We start from the raw sequence: 18,546 nt of genomic DNA, 5'->3' as shown, positions 1-18,546 counted from the left end.
ATTCATCTTGCAATCAGTGTCAGGATCAAGAAAGCTGCAGCCAGATCTGTAGACGCGACACAGATAAACGGTGTTTCACTGTGCTTCAACAGAGGAACGACTGCAAGAAACAGGAAATCTACTCTCTTCCAACAGATGAATACAGAGAAAAATTGCTCTGAGAAAAACAGAGAGGAGCTTTGTGCCTCCTCCTCTGCCGTGCACGCGAAATCGATGAGCAAACAGAATCCAATCTCCGTGACTCGACGGGCAACTAGGTAATCTGTTGCTGAGGCAGCTGGAGTGCAGTTGAGCAGAATTCATCCTCCCTGGGTCGTGGTGGTCGTTCAGTACATTGATTGCCACTAAATGGATGCTGGTGGCAGCTGAGCTGAGCTGAGATGTGCAGCTGAGCTGTGGCTTCTGCTCCGAGGTGCGACCTCGACCCGCCCCAATTAAACCGCCGGGGACCCGCCCGCAAGCAGCCGCAGCTATAACCCCGCCCCGCGTCGTCCCCTCCGCACCACCAGAGATCCGGCCGGCGGCACGAGAAGAAGCAGCAGCGGAGACGATGGCGGCCGTGAAGCGCGCCTACCTCGCCGTCTACAACTGGGCCGTCTTCTTCGGATGGTCCGTCCCTTCTTCCCACGCTGCTTGATCTCTCCTTCCACATCGAGTTCTTGATTGATGAGGATCCGTGCGCGCGTGGGTGCAGGGCGCAGGTGCTCTACTTCGCCGTGGACGCGCTGCTCCGGTCGGGGCACGAGGGCGTGTACGCCGCCGTCGAGCGGCCGCTCCAGCTCGCGCAGACCGCCGCCGTCCTCGAGGTACGCCGCCCGCTGGATCTTGCTTCTTTCTCTCGATCTGTTCAGTCCTGACTTCTGAGCCCTGCATCCTGCGTGTCCCATGCCAGATCCTCCACGGGCTCGTCGGGCTGGTGAGGTCGCCGGTGTCGGCCACGCTGCCGCAGATCGGGTCGCGCCTCTTCGTCACCTGGGGCATCCTCTGGAGCTTCCCCGAGGTGCGGTGTTCTTCTCTCTGAACATGGCGTCTCTCTCTGTTCTTCTTGCCGCGAGCATACCTGATGCTCTGTTTTCTTGTACGGCTCTGCAGACCAGGACACACATCCTGGTGAGCTCCTTGGTCATCAGCTGGTCCATCACCGAGGTATGTATGTATCCACCAATGAGTTCACTAAGATCATCATGCATGCTCCTTGTAAGCTAGAGATTACAGATCTTCAAATTAACTGTGTTATCAAGCCGCGAGGAGCCGCTGTTGCTGTTAGAATAACTGAAAATGTCTTCCTGAAATATGGATGGTTTTAATATATTGATGTTGCTGTTCAAGGTTGAATTTCAAGATACTTGTGAGAGGAATTTCACACAAAATTGCTAGCTTAATTCACTATACTATAGCTTAATTCACTATACATTACACCAGGGGAGGTGTGTATCATCAGGGTAGTGCTGAGTCAACTAGAAGTCAGAGGCACTAATATGTGCACATTACTTACTGCCGTATATTTTCCAATCATGTATCCTAGTATTTGTATGATTAATCCCAAATTAGACAAATCAGGTTAATAATGCTCATGTAACAGAAAAAGAACACCAGAAACTTCAAACTTGAATGGAAAGAACCTTTAAAGCAGAGGATGACAGAGTAATTGTGCTGCATATTATTATTCATCAAGCCCTATAGGTTGCCAGAGTCATGGCGTATGGTCCATGGTTTGTTAAAATGTGTTTATCTCAAATTATCCGATCCCTTCATTGAAATGAAGGAATTGTAAATTCTGCAGCTTTCAGACACCTAGTTAGTTACTCTAGTGTTGGGTGTTCAAATGCAGATTATTAGGTACTCTTTTTTCGGCACAAAAGAGCTGTTTGGATCTGCACCATCATCGCTTCTATGGCTTAGGTGAGGCTACATTACACTGCTTTAACTCTGCATAAGGTTGCAGATTGTAAGTCAGCGCAACATTAAATAATTATATAAAGAATGAATCTTTACATCGAATCGAACCTGGATGTGTGCAGGTATAGCTCATTCCTAGTAATGTACCCAACCGGCATCAGCAGCGAGGTTGGCTTGATATACATTGCATTGCAGTTCATCAAGGTATCATCTTTTCTGATGAAATCCATTAGAGCAGTTGATCAATGCACTTATAAATTGTATGCATGTTGCTAATTTATGCTTCTTCATTCGAATTTACAATGGCAGGCATCGGAGAAGTACTGCATTAGAATGCCCAACAAATGGAACTATTCATTTGATTACTTCTACGCATCAATCCTGGTACTCCTAGTCTACGTTCCAGGTACCTTTTCTTGTCCTCGCTATCGATTCATGCCTGAATCATCTACACCTAGTGTGTGTGCGCTTACTGTGGATAAATTAACTTTGGACACAGGAAGCCCACATATGTACACGTACATGCTTGGGCAGCGCAAGAAGGCGCTTGCAAAGTCGAAGACTGCGTAACTTATTGATGCTTCTTACAAGATTTGGTGGCATATCATTGTGTTTTTTCTCATTTATGTCAGAAAATCAAAAGTATGTCCTTGTTCGGCACCAGCTGTGTTTAGGATCATCAAACTCTTGTGTCATGTAGATGTGGTTGTTGCTGAATTAGCATTTGGTTGCTAGATACAACGTCTAAACAGTAATGACCAGCAATTTTTTTTTTGCCGTAAACCTTGCTGAAAGCCAAAATGTACCTACCAGATGTCTACACTTATTTTGAACAATATTTCCGAGGTGCAGAAGGAATACCACAAACATATACTCCCGCCGTTCCTAAATATAAGCCTTTTTAGAGATTTCAATACAGATTACATACACAGCAAAATAAGTGAATCTACACTCTAAAATATGTCTATATACATCTGCATTTATAAACGGAGGGAGTAGTAATTACTAAAATTATATAACTAATACCGTTACGAACACATTGAAAGAATTGCAGGCAATAACTGACATCTTTACTAGTACTGTATAATATATCAAAGCTCCTATATTGTATAGACAACTGGCTCTGGGGGGAAGAGCCACGTCGTACATCTGAAAAAAAGATCTCTCTGTGGCCGGCTTATGATCTTGGATCTCATGCGGACCACCTCGCCCGTGTGGGCAAAATAGACTGCATCCTTCTCTACCTCTCCACATGCATGAATGGACTTGCAAAAGTATCTGCTGATGAAGAGTGCCTGGCCATGTAGTCCATTCGTTACTGGCACCCATGCCCCCCTGGTGATGTCGGCCTCGTACACATCTGAGCTGCAGGTGTAGCTATGCGGGGGTTGATGCAATTTCCGTCTCACCATGAGCAACTTCCCAAGTGACTCGACGATCTGCGAGGTAGTGATGAAGAGGTCATCAGATTTGTCATAGTAGATGTCTTCGCTAATCGAGTGGATGCCGGTGTTCTCTGTCATCGCATATCGTGAACGGCCTTTGTCATGTTCTCCGTTTAGAGTTTCACCATCTTGTTCACTCTTATCCTTGGCAACATATTTGTGGTATTTCTCATCAACATCGCTCCACAAGTCATAGCCATCATCAAGCGATGGGTATGGCCACACACGGAAGACGTCGATGTTGCTCCACACGTCAGAACGATCACCGGCCTTGGACGGGTGCCTTATGACACGCTTGGCTCTAGTAACGATGGGTGTACCGTCGGCGCCGAAAGCGATATCGAGGGATATGAGGTCGTCCGCCTTGGTGATCCCATAGAGCCTATCTCCGATGAAGACGATGTCAATGATGTAGACGAAGGGAGCCGATCGTGGCCGCGGCAGCCACACACCCTTCCCCAGGTTGATAGGGCAATTGTAGTTGTTGGTCATAAGAGCGGCAACGTCATGCGGGGTTGACCGCATGAGCACCTTGCGGACCTCGAAAAACAGGGATGCATTATTACTGATAAGAGTGTCTAGCTCAGGGAGCGGCACGGTCATCTCGGAGAAAGGATTGTGCAAGAGGTAGCTATTCGTTTTGGAGGCATTGTTGACGACGACGCAACGGAGGGCGATCCAGTCATCGGTGGAACCAATGCACGTCGCGTCCTCGGGTAAGGAGGAGAGGCGGTGGTCCCGCCATGCGGTGGTGGGAGGAGCACGACGCGCGGAAGCGAGCCAGGCTGTTTTGAAGCGTCCGTAGCAGCCACACCGGCGACCTGAAGCTGCGGCGGTGGCCGGTGGCGGTCAGGAGGCGGTCGATGAGGAGGGCCTAGGATGTCACCCGGGAGCTCGGACCATGGTGGACACGACGACGCCATTGATCGATCGGTCAAGCTAGCTAGTCGATGATCGATCGGACCGGATTGGGCTCTCCGATTCAAAACGAACCTGGTTGCCCAGTGCACGTACGCTTCCTTCAATGGTACGTACTCCTTCCGTTCCTAAATATTTGTTTTTTTAGAGATTTCAAATGGACTACCACATACAGATGTATATAGACATATTTTAGAGCGTAGATTCACTCATTTTGCTCCGTATGTAGTCATTTATTGAAATCTCTAGAAAGACAAATATTTAAAAACGGAGGGAGTATATTCTTCTGATCTTTTAGTGGTTCAGTTGGATTTCCGTTAGCTAGAAACGTGGGTCAGTTACAATCCAAACAAAACTAGTACCTGACAAAAGAGATGCTATACAAAATCTATGGTGTGATTATGTCTCATCTAGATGTAACATAATATGTCACATTTAAAAAGATGCTATACACACGACAGTCTGAAAACGATTTCCGGACGACGCATCTCATCAAGCCGTCCGTGCGTACTGCACACCTAGACAGCACCATCAATCCTCCATCGTGCATAGTTCGTCTGGCAAACTGTCCTTCATGTAGTAGTTTTGCATCTAAAATGACGTCACCCCTATTTGTGGCCCCTTGTTGAAAACTTCCTCCCACTGTTTGGTTTTCTTATTGTCCAGCCAGCCGCTGTTTTATTATTTCTTTGTTCTTTTTTTTTTCTTTTTTGTATTGCCCAACCCAGCTTCTGGGAACAAGACGTAAAAAAGCACTCTAATCAAGAATCAAACTTCCAACCTCAGACTACTAAACGTGTATTTGTAGCCACAAGAACAAATAGCTGTTGGTGGCAAATTATCAATGCGCATTTTTAATAACTCAATGAATTGTCAGATCTGAAACCTTTTCCAACATTGAGTGAAAATTTGTGAATAATTTTGAAAATGGGAATAATTTTTGAAAATTCTGAACATTTTCTCAAAACATGAACACATTTTGAAAATGAGAACACTTTTTGAAATTCACATACATTTTTTGAAAACCTGATATTTTTATCAAAATATGTTTTTTTGAGTTCGTGAACAATTTTTGAAAATGGTAACATGTTTTGAACATTCGAAACATTTCCTATATACAAACTGAACTTTTTTAGTGTGTGGTGAACTATTTTTAATATACGCTGAACATTTCCTTTAACAAACTAAACTTTTCTTTAGTGTATGGTGAACCTTTTTAGATTTTTAGTGCGTATTTGTATGCGCTGATCATCGTGCATACCTTTATATCTTTGCCTTGTATATATGCTAGTGCCAGTATGTAGCTCGACTTAGTCACGTAAGAGGCAAAAAATAAATCGGCCATATTTACGAGGGGATGGTGGACTTGGAACTGAGGCAAAAAAATTCAGGCCCAGTTGTGAGTCAAATAATGGACTTGCAAAGGAAGAAAAAACGACGAAAGAGACTAGTTGCATGTCAATGATGGACTTGCAACTCAGACAAATATAAATGGTCGACACGGCTGCGGGTCGATGATAGACTTGCAACTGAGATAATAAAAAGGGTCGGGCCCAGTTGTGAGTCAATGTTGGACCTGCAATTGGGTAAAGTTAACGTTAGGCACAATTACAAGTCGAGAGTGGACTTGTAGTTAGGGCAACTAAAAGGATCAAAGGCCCAGTTTCATGTCAATGGAGGACTTGCAACTAGGACAAAAAACTTTGGGCCCAGTTTCATGTCAATGGAGGACTTGCAACTAGGACAAAAAAACTTTGGGCCCAGTTACAAGTCGTTGGTTGAGTTGCAACTCCGGCAAAGAAAACGATCAAGACCCAGTTTGATCGATGGCTATCTTGCAACTGGGATAATAAAGGGGCGGGCCGAGTTGCCAGTCGATGGTTAACTTGCAACTAGGACAAGAAAAGTCAATACCTAGTTGTGAGTCTGATGGTGGACATGCAACTATGGCGAAACAAATGTCAAACCCAGTTGCAAGTTAATAGTTGACTTGCAAATAATGGAGAAAGAAGGCAGGCCCAGTTGCAAAACAAAACAAACATTGAGCCCAGTTGTGAGCTGATGGGTGGACTTGTAACCGGAGATTAAAAAAAGTCTGGCCTGGTTGCAAGTCAAGAATGGACATGCAACTGGGGGCAAAAAAGATCAAAGGCCCAATTGCATACCAATGATGGACATACAACTGGGAAAGAAAATGGATCGGGCCTATTTGCGAGTCATTGGTTGACTAGAAATTGTGACAAAAAAAGATTAAGAGCCCAGTTGTGTGTCGATATAGTTTTCTTGCAACTGGGATAAAAAAAGGAACATGTATAGTTGTGAGTCGTTGGTTAACTTTAAACTAGGACGAGAAAAGCCAGTGTCTAGTTACGAGCCAGTGTCTAGTTACGAGTCTATGGTGGACTTGCAACTAAGGCGGAAAAAGATTCAGGTCAGTTCCAAGTACATCCTCAACTTGCAACTAATGAAGAAAATGACTATGGTCCAGTTGCAAGTTGGTGGCGTGGATAAGGCGGCCTAGTATGGCGTGGATAAGGCGGCTACTCCCGATGGTCGTCTTCTCGTCAAGCTGGTGGCGTGGCATCCACTCCACGTGGCTGCGGTGTCCCCTTCCGGAGATGGCAGCGGATGGTTGGGACTGATGAACTACTGTTTAGCCGCCCATGTCACCCGGATCTGATGGTGGACGGGTCCGGCTGGCTGCCGGTGTCCCAATTTGTCTTTGTTGTGGAGGGCACCGTGCAGGTCACTATTGAGGTGCAACCTTGCGGGATGAAGCCCAAAGGCTGCTATGTGGGTTTTAGCGGGTCTCACTTTGTCCGGTTCGACGGCGACAACACAAGATCGACTTCCACTTGATGGTGCTTCTAAAGCATCAGGTCTCAATCTTCGGGGTGTAAAGTATAGGTCAGACTCGTATAGTTATACCTGGCATCGACGATGTTTTTGTCTCACTATCTTGTTGAAGGCATTCCTTGCCTATGCTCATACCTGTTCTTCATGATGAAAACCTAGAATCCACGTTTGGTGGTTTGATACGGTAACGGCAGTGCTTGAGCGCCGTTTCCTTCATAAAGGTGTTGATGTTGAAGAACAGTTAAACGTTCTGGTTGTCCATTAACTCAAATTAATTGCATGCTCTAGAACAATGACTCGAAAAATGATCAATTTAGGTCCTAAGCTCATGAATTTCATCAAATAAGGCCAAAACCTATACGAAAGAGAAAAAACCAGCTGCGTGGATGCCACGTCAACGCTCCCTAGACCGGTCGTGAACTTACTATTTTCATAGGAATATATTTGCAAATTTGCCATTTTTTCACAAACCAAAGCGCATATGGGGGAAAAAGATATGAAAACAGATAGATTCACCTAGAACTTGAACCAAGGACCTTCCTTCGGCATTGGCAGGAGTCTAGCTAACCACTAGAACCTTTTTTTGCGGGAAAACTTTCAATCTATTCATCTTCAATCATGGCAGTACAACGAACACCAGAAATAAAAATTACATCCAGATCCGTAGACCACCTAGCGACAACTACAAGCACTGAAGCGAGTCGAAGGCGCGCCGCCGTCATCGCCCCTCCATCGCCAGAGTCGGGCACAACTTGTTGTAGTAGACAGTCGGGAAGTCGTCGTGCTAAGGCCACATAGGACCAGCACCCCAGAACAGCAACTGCCGCCGATGAAGAATAACGTAGACCGGAAGGATCCAAACCAAAGACACGCCAATGTAGACAAACAACGACGAGATCCGAGCAAACCCACCAAAGATAGATCTGCCGGAGACACACCTCCACACGCCCACCAACGATGCTAGACGCACCGTCGGAATGGGGGCTAGACGGGGAGACCTTTATTCCATCTTCAGGGAGCCGCCACCGTCTCGCCTCCTTGAGCAGGACACAAACCCTAACAAGATTGAAAAAAAAAAAAACTAAAAACGGAGCCCTCCCGCCAGCCCTTGCCAGGATCCATCACGCCTCCATGGCCCTAGGGCCACCGGAGACGAGGCGGACGTGCGACGGTGCCGGCGAGAGACACGAACCCTAACTTTCTTTCTTGAAGGAGGAGAAGGAAGCTTTGTATTCAAGTCACCTAGCTAACCACTCGAACCTACAAGTTAATCTACTCTGACGCAGCCCATTCTTCATATAGAAATGACGCCTTTGCGTTTAACCTTTTTAAGATTACATACAATCTGCTCCCTGGAGATTGATTTCCTTCGGTTATTCCTCATTCAATTTTCACCTGTTGGCAATCGTATCATGTTCCTTTGACATCAATTATTTCGAAAGCACTTTTTAATAAAAAAATATAAGCCCGTTAGTCAGTCATCTTCTGACTAATAACAAGAAATTTTGAAACTCAAAGATTTAACTAAAAGTTAAAATCTTTATGTGGTATCTTCATAGGGGAGTTATGCTAATCAAAGACAATCTCAACTGGTTAGGGAAGAAGTGTTACTTTTGTGCTCATGACGAGACATCAAACACCACTTTTTCCAATGCAAATTTGCATGTTCTACATGGTCAGTCATCCAAATAGTGTCAAATTTGTATCCGTCCTCAAGTGTTGCCAATATATTTGGTCATGGGTTAGATCGTATTCCAAATAGTTTCAAAACGCTAATAAAGATGTGAGCGTAGGCCTTACTTTGGTCGCTTTGGCTATGTAGAAATGATTTGGTTTTAATGACAAAAATGCTTCTCCTCTGCAGGTTATTTTCCGGTGTACGCACTTGCTTTGTCTGTGGTCTACTATACAACGACCGGAGCACCAACCGTTGTTCAAGATGGTATGTACGCGGTTAGAGCAGGAGGCTATGGAGGTTTTCTCCCAACATGCATGACAGCATAACCTCCGAATCGATCCATCGCCGCTTACAATACGAGGGTCAATCAATAATACAACAATTCAGGCATCCTATAATTTCTACACTGCAATATATGATCCCGTCGCTGCCAGGTGCTTTTGACCGGAGAAAATATCACGTTACATGCTGTAACCGTGTGTGCTTGTGCCAGCCTCATAAAACTCCATCTATCTGGCCTGCTTTCGAGTATTTGTGCGTCTCTCGTATCGTATATCAGTCTACCGTGGCCAAAAGTATCAGCCGGAGCTTGCCAGGACAGTACTTCGGTGAGCAAAAGACATCAGGACCTGCTTCAACATCAGGCCGGCGTCTCGCATTAGGCAGCAGCACTTCGCAGGTTTTACCGGCCAAGTCGTGGACCAGCATCACCGCCCCTTCTTCAGATCAATCTTGCACACACAGATCGATAAGAACATAGATGCCTTCGTCGCTGTCAACCATCGTGAGGTAAATTCGTCCTATGACATGCTGGATAGGTGGTCTGATGGGATTCAAGATTCGGAATCTCAAGGAGGATCATGTTCATAGAAGAGGAAGAGACTGCTATATGTAGATCACACCATATTTCCGAATTGATTCTATTGTAAATGTGGCAGTATGGGACCCTCGAACCTCGATGATGTGGAGCAGGGGTTCTCTAATCTCCATGATAAGGGGTGTCGAACTTAAAGCAAAAAGGATATCGTGGAGTTCTTCTCGGCAACCTGTCGGGAGTTGTTTATGTTTTTTTTTTTTGAAAAGGGGATAACCCCGGTCTCTGCATCAGGACGATGCATGCAGCCATATATTATTAATAGTGCAAAATCCAGCAGCTGAACACAATGGACCCGAAAATAAAGCGGGAAACAAACCCTGAGGTCGTATACCTCGCGACAATGCCTCCCCAGATAGCCACTAGTCCCTATGATACAAGATACAACATAACCGAAAAATACACAACTCCTAAGCTATGCCTTCAAGAAGGAATCGCCGCATGTGCACCAATGATGGCGGGTCCACCACAAGGTTGAACTCCGGATTCTCATCCACAAAACCAAGCTTCAATCCACCACCTTCAGTAAGACACGACACAGGCGTGCGACGACAAAGTCTGATCAGAGATCTTGTGTTTCCACCGGAGTGCATAAACTCGTCGCTGAACCCGTCTGTACCATCCGCCCTTATCCGTCTACCGGCACCTCGATAGCCGGATACCTCCGGAGGAGAGAACAAAAGACAAAGATATCCCATACCGCTTGCCTCCCGCTACTGTCGCACCACTTTGATCTGACAGCCACAGGCTAAACATGACACCTCCGCTAGAGCCACCGTGCATTACCTGCCGGTAGCAAAGCATGACTTGACGTCTCCATATAAGCCGTTGTGCGTAGCATTCGCTGGTAGCACATCCACCGGTGGCTTCACCTGCCGGCGACAGGCACCGCCCGACAACTCCGAAAGATGCACATGTATCACCTGCCGAGCCGCATCGAATCCGATCCGTTGATGGAAGGGACGTCCCATATCGCCACCAGCCTCAGAAGGCCATCACCACCTCGAGATCCAGACTCCGAATCGTCCGCACGATCCCGGAGTCCGCCGCCGTTGATGAAGAGGGGTTGTCGACCTGATTCCGGGCACTATAGGGAGTACCCACCGTCGCGCCAGCCGCTGTCGTTGCCCATACGACGACAACAATCGCCGTGATCCTGCATCCAGCGCCGTCAACGTGGGGGAAGCTCCGGCCGCCACGCGCGTCCTACAACGTCCCTGGGAGCGGGATCCCAAGATCCGCCATCACCGATGTCGCCACAAGGACCCACCACCCCTGGCACGTCATCCCTAGCGGAGGGGATGCCGCCACCGCCATGACCGAAGCCGCTGCTCCGGGGATCAAGCACTGCCACTTTGCTATGTCCTCTCCCAATCCCCCCCCCCCGCTATGAAGCCGCCGGAGCAGCGCCGAACCGCCGGGACGACGAAGATCGAGGGCGATCTCGCGCCTACAATCCCTCCAGATCACGGGGCTACAGCTGAGATCCCCGCCGCCCCCATCACTGGCGGCGCCCGGGCTTAGCCGACGCTCGTCTCCGGGGATGACGATGTGGAGGAGACGGAGGGAGGGGCGGCGGCTGGAGCGCTAGGGACAACCCCCCCCCCCCCCCCCCCCCCCCCCGCGATCGCCCTGGAGGGAGCGATACGAGGGGGTACAGTAGGGAGGGTGTGGAGTTTCTTTGGAGATCCGTAAAGAATAGATCGTGGAGGTTTCTTTTTCTTTTTTTTTCAAGATTACACAATAGGAGGCCTAATGAATGGGGAAATCGATGAGGGAAAAACCGGGTGGAAAAACCAAGCAGATCTCTTACCTCAGCGGTCAATTTTTATGATTAACACAAAATCAACAGATATAAAGGGGTAATTAAAGTAGAAGTAAGAAATCTTCCTCCCTTTAATAGTAGGTACTTATATAGATTGAGTTTATAGGTTGCCAAAGTCATGGATATGGTCTACGGTTTGTGAAAATGTGCTGATTACATGATTGATATGAACAAATGGTAAATTCTGCAGCTTTTGAAGACTTAGTTAGTTACTCTAGTGTTCAATATTACAATGCAGATTATAAGTACCCTTTTTTCAGCACAAAAGAGCTGTTCTGATCTGCCCCATCAAAGCTTCTATGGCCTAGGTGAGGCTACACTACACTGCTACTAGGCTTAACTCGGCATAAGGTTGCAGATTGTAAGTCAGCGCAACATTATGATTATGTAAAGAATAAATTATTACATCGAGTCGAACCTGGATGTCTGCAGGTACCCAACCGGCATCAGCAGCGAGGTTGGCTTGATATACATTGCGTTGCTGTTCATTAAGGTATTATCTTTTCTGATGAAATCCACTAGAGCAATTGATCAATGCACTCACAAACTGTACGAATGTTGCTAATTTTCCTGTTTTCACATTTAATTGATAATGACAGGCATCAGAGAAGTACTGCATCAGAATGCCCAACAAATGGAACTATTCATTTGATTACTTCTATGCATCAATCCTGGTACTCCTGTTGACATCAGATTTTGGCATGATCGAAAATATAATTAAGAAGGCCTTAAATGGAAAAGTGCTCAAAGTGAGGAAGTTCCGTATCGTCAAAAGGAGAAACTTTGATATTTGGGTCATAGCCATCCGGTCTCATCTCTAAGGCCGAAATTGTGTTCGAAGTACTGAGATTTTGTATCTAGAACACTATTCGGCTGATTACACCCTCAAGATGGCCTCGGATGAAGGAGCACTCTAAAGGAATTGTCTTCGTATCGTCGAGGCGATCGATTTTCATATATAAATAATCTCAATGCGAGTTCGTATGCAAAAGTTACAGTCAATATGGTGCGGACCAGCTAGGGATCAATATATTACGCTGGACATCAGACACATGTTGATGGATATCTGATACAATGCACGAGCAATTAGCCATTGAAGACGATCTCAGATCTAAAAGTGTTCAACATAAAAATTGTTCGTCTCGTTGAAAGGTTCAAGATTGATTTTGGGCCCGTTTCCATCCGACGTCGTTTACCACCTCAAAAATTATCCGCAATGTGCAGTCAGTTTAAACCGAACAGTTTTGGAAAGTTCGGACAAAACCAATCCGAATTTGACTAGGGTTTGGACGTGAATCCAAGCCTTTTCCTTGCACGGGAAGTCCAGCCGCCTCTTATATACCTAAGGGGTGAAGGCCGATTGAACAACACACAATCAAACAAATCATCTACCACTTTTTATCTTTTATTTTTTCTCCTTAACCCTAGTTCTTCTTCTTCCTCGTTCTGCGTCTGTTCTTCTTGTTGCAGGGCGGCGAACCTCGAGGCCCTAGGGGCGATCAAGTCGACCTAGGGCAGCCCATAGCCGCCGTGCGCCCTGACGGGGTCCCTCCCGGGCGTGTGGGGTTTCGGTTCAACAAAAGCGCCCGCCGGATTGCCTGTGTACCGCGCTTCCGGACGGGTCTCCTTCGACGTGAGCTGCGGTGCATCACCCCGGGCGTCGAGGGTACACGGTGACGTGTTCGTGTGCAAACACACTTTTTGGCGACTCCGCTGAGGACGAAGCTTTGAACGGTCTCCGGCCCGTTCTTGCTACGAAGAGATCGTCATCTAGGGTTTGCAATCTACAAAGGTAACATGAATACCCAATTCACTTATGTAGATGCAAATAATGCATATGTTGTTGCTAGATCGTTTAATGAGCATAATGTATCTGCTAGCCCTAGCTTTATCAATCATGCATCTAATTATGTGCAAGAGCCGATGCAACAAAATCTCCATGCTTCTACCTCATATAATTTTAGCAACATGGAACATATGTATACGAACTCCCATGCATCGGCAGCCCCACAAATCCATATGCCGATGAACAACATGATGAGTTCCGTTAATCAAGTTGAAACACTTCACATAGGAACTTCTGATAGTATGCAACAAAGTGTTTCACTTTTTTATTCATCGGCAACTAGCTTGCAATATGTTAATCAAAACATGCCGGTGGATACGGGAATTGGCCATGCTACTACTAGTTATCCGGCCAATTACCCTCAATTGTCATATGCTACACCTCATGCTACTAATTGTTTGGCACCATATGCAACTATGGGTATTCATAATTCGGCTTCGCACCTTCACGCTAATAGCCGAATAAGTGAAAATTCTATAGGATCACATGTGTCTTCACCTAGTATCGTAGCATACAATGTTTCCCTTGCAAAATTACATAATTTTGGTGACATCTCGTTACCAAAAGAGTCTAAAAGTGTCGGGGGGCAATTCTATCCAGATTGGGACATTAAGAAAAATCTTACGTCTTTTTGGGACGAATGCAATGTTGTTCTACATGAATTAATAAAAGAGGGAAAGCCTATTAATTCTGCTGCAATTCAAGCTAGATTATGTCAAAAAGAGAAAGCATTGGGTGTTGATAAAATTATCAAAAAAGATGGTGATTCGGATAACAAAGTTAATTCGGCTATTGAAAAGACCGAATCAAATATTACGTATGCTGAATCTATTCTAGAAAAACAGGATGACAAGGTGTTGGGGAGCTATTCGAAAGAGGAACAACCTATCGTTCAAGTAACGCAACCATCATGCTCTCCCAACGTGTTTGAAAAGGTATGTCTAGCAAGTGATTTACCTATCTTCCGATTTGGTCGGCACTTTATTGTTGATGCTTCTATAAGAGAAATTCTCATAAGTAATTTTGAAAGACCAATGACGAAGGGAAATTTACTTGTTAGCAATAAAACTGTTATAGAACATATCGGTCAATCTATTGTGCCATTTATAAAGACCGATAGTGACCTATTATTGCAGCCAAAGTTTTCCCCATTGCTTTATCAAAATTTCATATCTAATTGGGTAGCTTTGCTTGTTTCTTACTTGGCTTGCACTTGGTCTCAATTGAGACATGTGTATTCTAACTATTTTCGTTTCAGAAATTTAAAGCCAAGGTCAAATTCTTTTGAGAAATCCGATGCTAATATAATATCTTATCCAAATACATCGGAGATAGGGTGTAAAACACAATGCATAGCCGAATGGGGAGATTCTAAATCTGAACCATTCGTTTGCTTACTTCCAAAGCCGTTCGCACACCAAAATCGGCTAAAAAACAAAACGTATACCTTCGATTCAAACATGTGCGATCAAATCTTTGATTTGTTGTTGAAAAATAATTACATTAGAATTCTTGATCACCATGTCAAGCCATCTATCCAAGGACGAATTTATTGTAAGTTGCATGATTCATTCAAGCATAGTATTGAGGATTGCAGTTTCGTCAAATAGTTAAATCGGCCATTGATAAAGGACGATTGAAATTTGTTGAGACACCAAGAGATAACGAGTCTATTCCAATTGGTCCCGATGGTAAAAGGTTTTTGCATCGGCTGATTCAAGGTGATCCATTTAAAGAGAAAGTAAAAACTGCAGGTCATGGGATCAAGCTTTCAAGTAAAGAAGTTGTTAAAGAGCATATATAATGAACATAATCTTGAGGGCGAGAATTACATCGAAGCTACAATGGAGACGCCAAGGACTGGGGGGCAACAAGAAAATCTAAAGACCGGTGCAAGCACAACCAAAGAAAACAAAGGCCGACGTAAGCAAAAAGGTAAGAAGCCGAAAGTCACGTTCGCGCAACTATTGGAAAAATATCAGAAGATAAGTGAGGAGAACTGTGCTTATCGACCAACTAATACAAAAGCATCAAGATCACCCCCTATGCGCAAATCCAAGAATCGGTATTGGCAAGAAGAGAATTTTAATGCAACGTGTTCATATCCATATTTTGGGCCGCCAATGCCAATGTCGTAGATGCCTCCCTATGCTCATGTAGATCGATATTCATCATGGGACAGGTATGATACAATGGCACATTCCCCATCATATTTTAGACCATCTCACCATTGTTATGCAGCTCCAAGAAGATCAACGTCCAGTGAGCTGTCATATGTTCAAGACCGTTTCAATAAGAAAGAATCGGTCCGGAGCTCAAGAAAGAAGGAAGAGGTGATCAAACAAGTATATCGAGTTAAAAAAGATGGTCGCAAGAGTGCCAGTTCATATTTGATCTTAAAGGATAAAGAGCCAATTAAAGTGTTAACATTGGCTACTAAAGGCAATGAGATGAAGCAATCAATTGTCGAGAATCAAAGTGTCAAATCTGAAGAAAAGAAGTTGAAAGTGCACAAGGTAAAACAAGAATTGTCATTAGTTCAAACAAAATCACAGCCGGGGCGCTCACTCGGCTTATCATATTGACAAAAAAGAAATTACGAAAACTTAGTGCACAAGAACTTGAAGAAAGGAACATGGCATGGGTTCCTAAAGGAAGTACTCAAAATAAGAATTATGTGAAAGCATCCATTACACGAAGTGCGGCAAAGATGAAGAAGAAAAAGAGTGAAAACTATGAAGGACCAAGCCAAAGGTTTCAACATCTTCGGTCCACACATTATCCATATTCTTCAACTATGTCGTTGATGCATATGCCATGGAATTCTTCATCAGGTATGATTGGTTACCCTCAATGGGCTTATTTTAATCCATGCATGCAATATAATTTTTTACATCATGAAAGGGTATTAGCAAATCATCATATGTTCAATTAGCTTCACTTTGTTGCTAATCTAAATGGCCGATATATACATATCATCCTAAGCACGTACAAATGGCCGATGAAGTGTTGACATCGCGCTTAGAACAAACTTCATGCAAGCTATTTTTCGGCACACAAGTTTTGCCGAAAAACAGGGGGGGCATGTGTTGACACCAGATTTTGGCATGATCGAAAATATAATTAAGAAGGCCTTAAATGGAAAAGTGCTCAAAATGAGGAAGTTCCATATTGTCAAAAGGAGAAACTTTGATATTTGGGTCATAGCCATCCGGTCTCATCTCTAAGGCCGAAGTTGTGTTCGAAGTACTGAGATTTTGTATCTAGAACACTATTCGGCTGATTACATCCTCAAGATGGCCTCGGATGAAGGAGCACTCTAAAGGAATTGTCTCCGTATCATCGAGGCGATCGATTTCATATATAAATCATCTCAATCCGAGTTCGCATGCAAAAATTACAGTCAATATGGTGCGGACCAGCTAGGGATCAATATATTACGCTGGACATCAGACACATGTTGATGGATGTCTGATACAATGCGTGAGCAATTAGCCATTGAAGATGATCTCAGATCTAAAAGTGTTCAACATGAAAGTTGTTCATCTTGTCGAAATGTTCAAGATTGCTTTTGGGCTTGTTTTCATCCGAGGTCGTTTACCACCTCAAAAATTACCCGCAAGGTGCAGCCAGTTTAAACCGAACAATTTTGAAAAGTTCGGACAAAACCAATCCAAATTTGACTAGGGTTTTGGACGTGAATCCAAGCCTCTTCCTTGCACGGGAAGTCCAGCCGCCTCTTATATACCTAAGGGGTGACGGCCGATTGAACAACACACAATCGAACAAATCATCTATCACTTTTTATCTTTTATTTTTTCTCCTTAACCCTAGTTCTTCTTCTTCCTCGTTCTTCGTCTGTTCTTCTTGTTGCAGGGCGGCGAACCTCGAGGCCCTAGGGGCGATCAGGTCGACCTAGGGTAGCCCATAGCCACCATGCGCCTTGACGGGGTCCCTCCCGGGCGTGTGGGGTTTCGGGTCAACAAAAGCGCCCGTCGGATTGCCTGCGTACCGCGCTTCCGGACGGGTCTCCTTTGACGTGAGCTGCGGTGCATCACCCCTGGCGTCGAGGGTACACGGTGACGTGTTCGTGTGCGAACAACTCCTAGTCTACGTTCAGGTACCTTTTCCTGTCCTCGCCGACGATTCATGTCTCATTCATTAGCACCTAGTGTGTGTGCGCTTACCATATTAACTTTGGGTACAGGAAGCCCACATATGTACACCTACATGCTTGGGCAGCGTAAGAAGGCGCTTGCAAAGTCAAAAACCGCGTAAATCTTATCGATATGTCTTACAAAATTCAGTGACACATCACTATGTTTCTCATTTATGACAGAAAATCAAAAGTCTGTTCTTGTTGGACACTAGATTATTAAACTTTGTGTCATGTGAATGTGGTTGTTGCTGAATTTGCATTTGGTTGCTAGATACAATGTTAAACAGTAAAGACCAACATTTCATTTGACGTAAACCTTGCTGAATATAAGCTTTACCTACTGCTCCCTCTGTCCCGAATTACTTGTCCTAAATTTGTCTAGATACGGATCTAAATCTGTATCTTTTCATGTTTATATACATCTGTATCAGACAAATAATTTGGGACGTGTTTTGAACAATATTTTTTAGGTGTACAAGGAAAATCCACAAAGATGTAACTACAAAAATTCTCATAACTAATACCATTGTGAACACACTAATAGAATTGTTTTCAAAAACTGACATCTTTACTTTCAGTATCCAAGAGATTGATGCCATGTGATTCGCTTAACAGAGATAATTAAATTTTCTAATATCATATCCTATCCTATATTGTATCGACATCTGGCTCCGGGGGAAAGAGCCACATTGTCCATCTGAACCAAAGATTTCTCTGTGGCTGGCTTATGATCCTAGACCTCAGGTCGAGCACCTCGCCTGTGTCGGCAAAATAAACTGCATCCTTCTCTATCTCTCCAGATGCATGAATGGACTTGCAACAATATCTGCTAATGAAGAGTGCTTGGCCACACAATCCATCCTTCACTGGCACCCATTCCCCCGCGGTGATGTTGGCCTCGAACACGTCCACGCTGCGTGTGTAGTAGTAACCAAGCGGAGGACAATGCAATTTCCGTCTCACCATGAGTAACTTCCCAAGAGACTCGACGATCTGCAATGTAGTGATCAAGAGCTCATCTGATTTGTCGTAGTGGATACCTTCGC

General features: G+C 44.8%; 1 protein-coding gene across 2 annotated transcripts; it reads left to right on the top strand.

The window, feature by feature from the left end:
* The first annotated feature begins 293 nt into the window (after positions 1-293).
* LOC123081023 (very-long-chain (3R)-3-hydroxyacyl-CoA dehydratase PASTICCINO 2A) lies at positions 294-17,842 on the top strand. 2 transcript variants are annotated; one of them, XM_044503989.1, is made up of 8 exons: positions 294-609; positions 695-806; positions 893-1,000; positions 1,093-1,146; positions 1,832-1,902; positions 2,022-2,103; positions 2,209-2,305; positions 17,549-17,842. In XM_044503989.1, exons 1-8 carry the CDS (start codon positions 551-553, stop codon positions 17,617-17,619), a joined length of 654 nt encoding a protein of 217 aa, XP_044359924.1. In that variant the 5' UTR covers positions 294-550; the 3' UTR covers positions 17,620-17,842. The 2 variants fall into 2 exon arrangements, with proteins under 2 accessions (XP_044359924.1, XP_044359923.1); XM_044503988.1 differs by lacking the exon at positions 17,549-17,842 and adding an exon at positions 2,399-2,770 and having other exon boundaries at positions 297-609.
* The last annotated feature ends 704 nt before the right edge of the window (positions 17,843-18,546 follow it).

The sequence above is a fragment of the Triticum aestivum genome, chromosome 3D (genome assembly GCF_018294505.1).
Source record: "Triticum aestivum cultivar Chinese Spring chromosome 3D, IWGSC CS RefSeq v2.1, whole genome shotgun sequence".
In the NCBI taxonomy this organism is placed as follows: Eukaryota; Viridiplantae; Streptophyta; class Magnoliopsida; order Poales; family Poaceae; genus Triticum; species Triticum aestivum.
The sequence above is the reverse complement of the archived record's forward strand: the minus strand, read 5'-3'. Positions and strand labels throughout refer to the sequence as shown.

Bases quoted from the DNA above. Each gene is read 5' to 3' on its own strand.
- LOC123081023 (XM_044503989.1), top strand. From the start codon at position 551: ATGGCGGCCGTGAAGCGCGCCTACCTCGCCGTCTACAACTGGGCCGTC. The intron at 807-892 runs GTACGCCGCCCG...GTCCCATGCCAG, and splicing joins AGACCGCCGCCGTCCTCGAG to ATCCTCCACGGGCTCGTCGG. The intron at 1,903-2,021 runs GTGAGGCTACAT...GGATGTGTGCAG, and splicing joins TCATCGCTTCTATGGCTTAG to GTATAGCTCATTCCTAGTAA.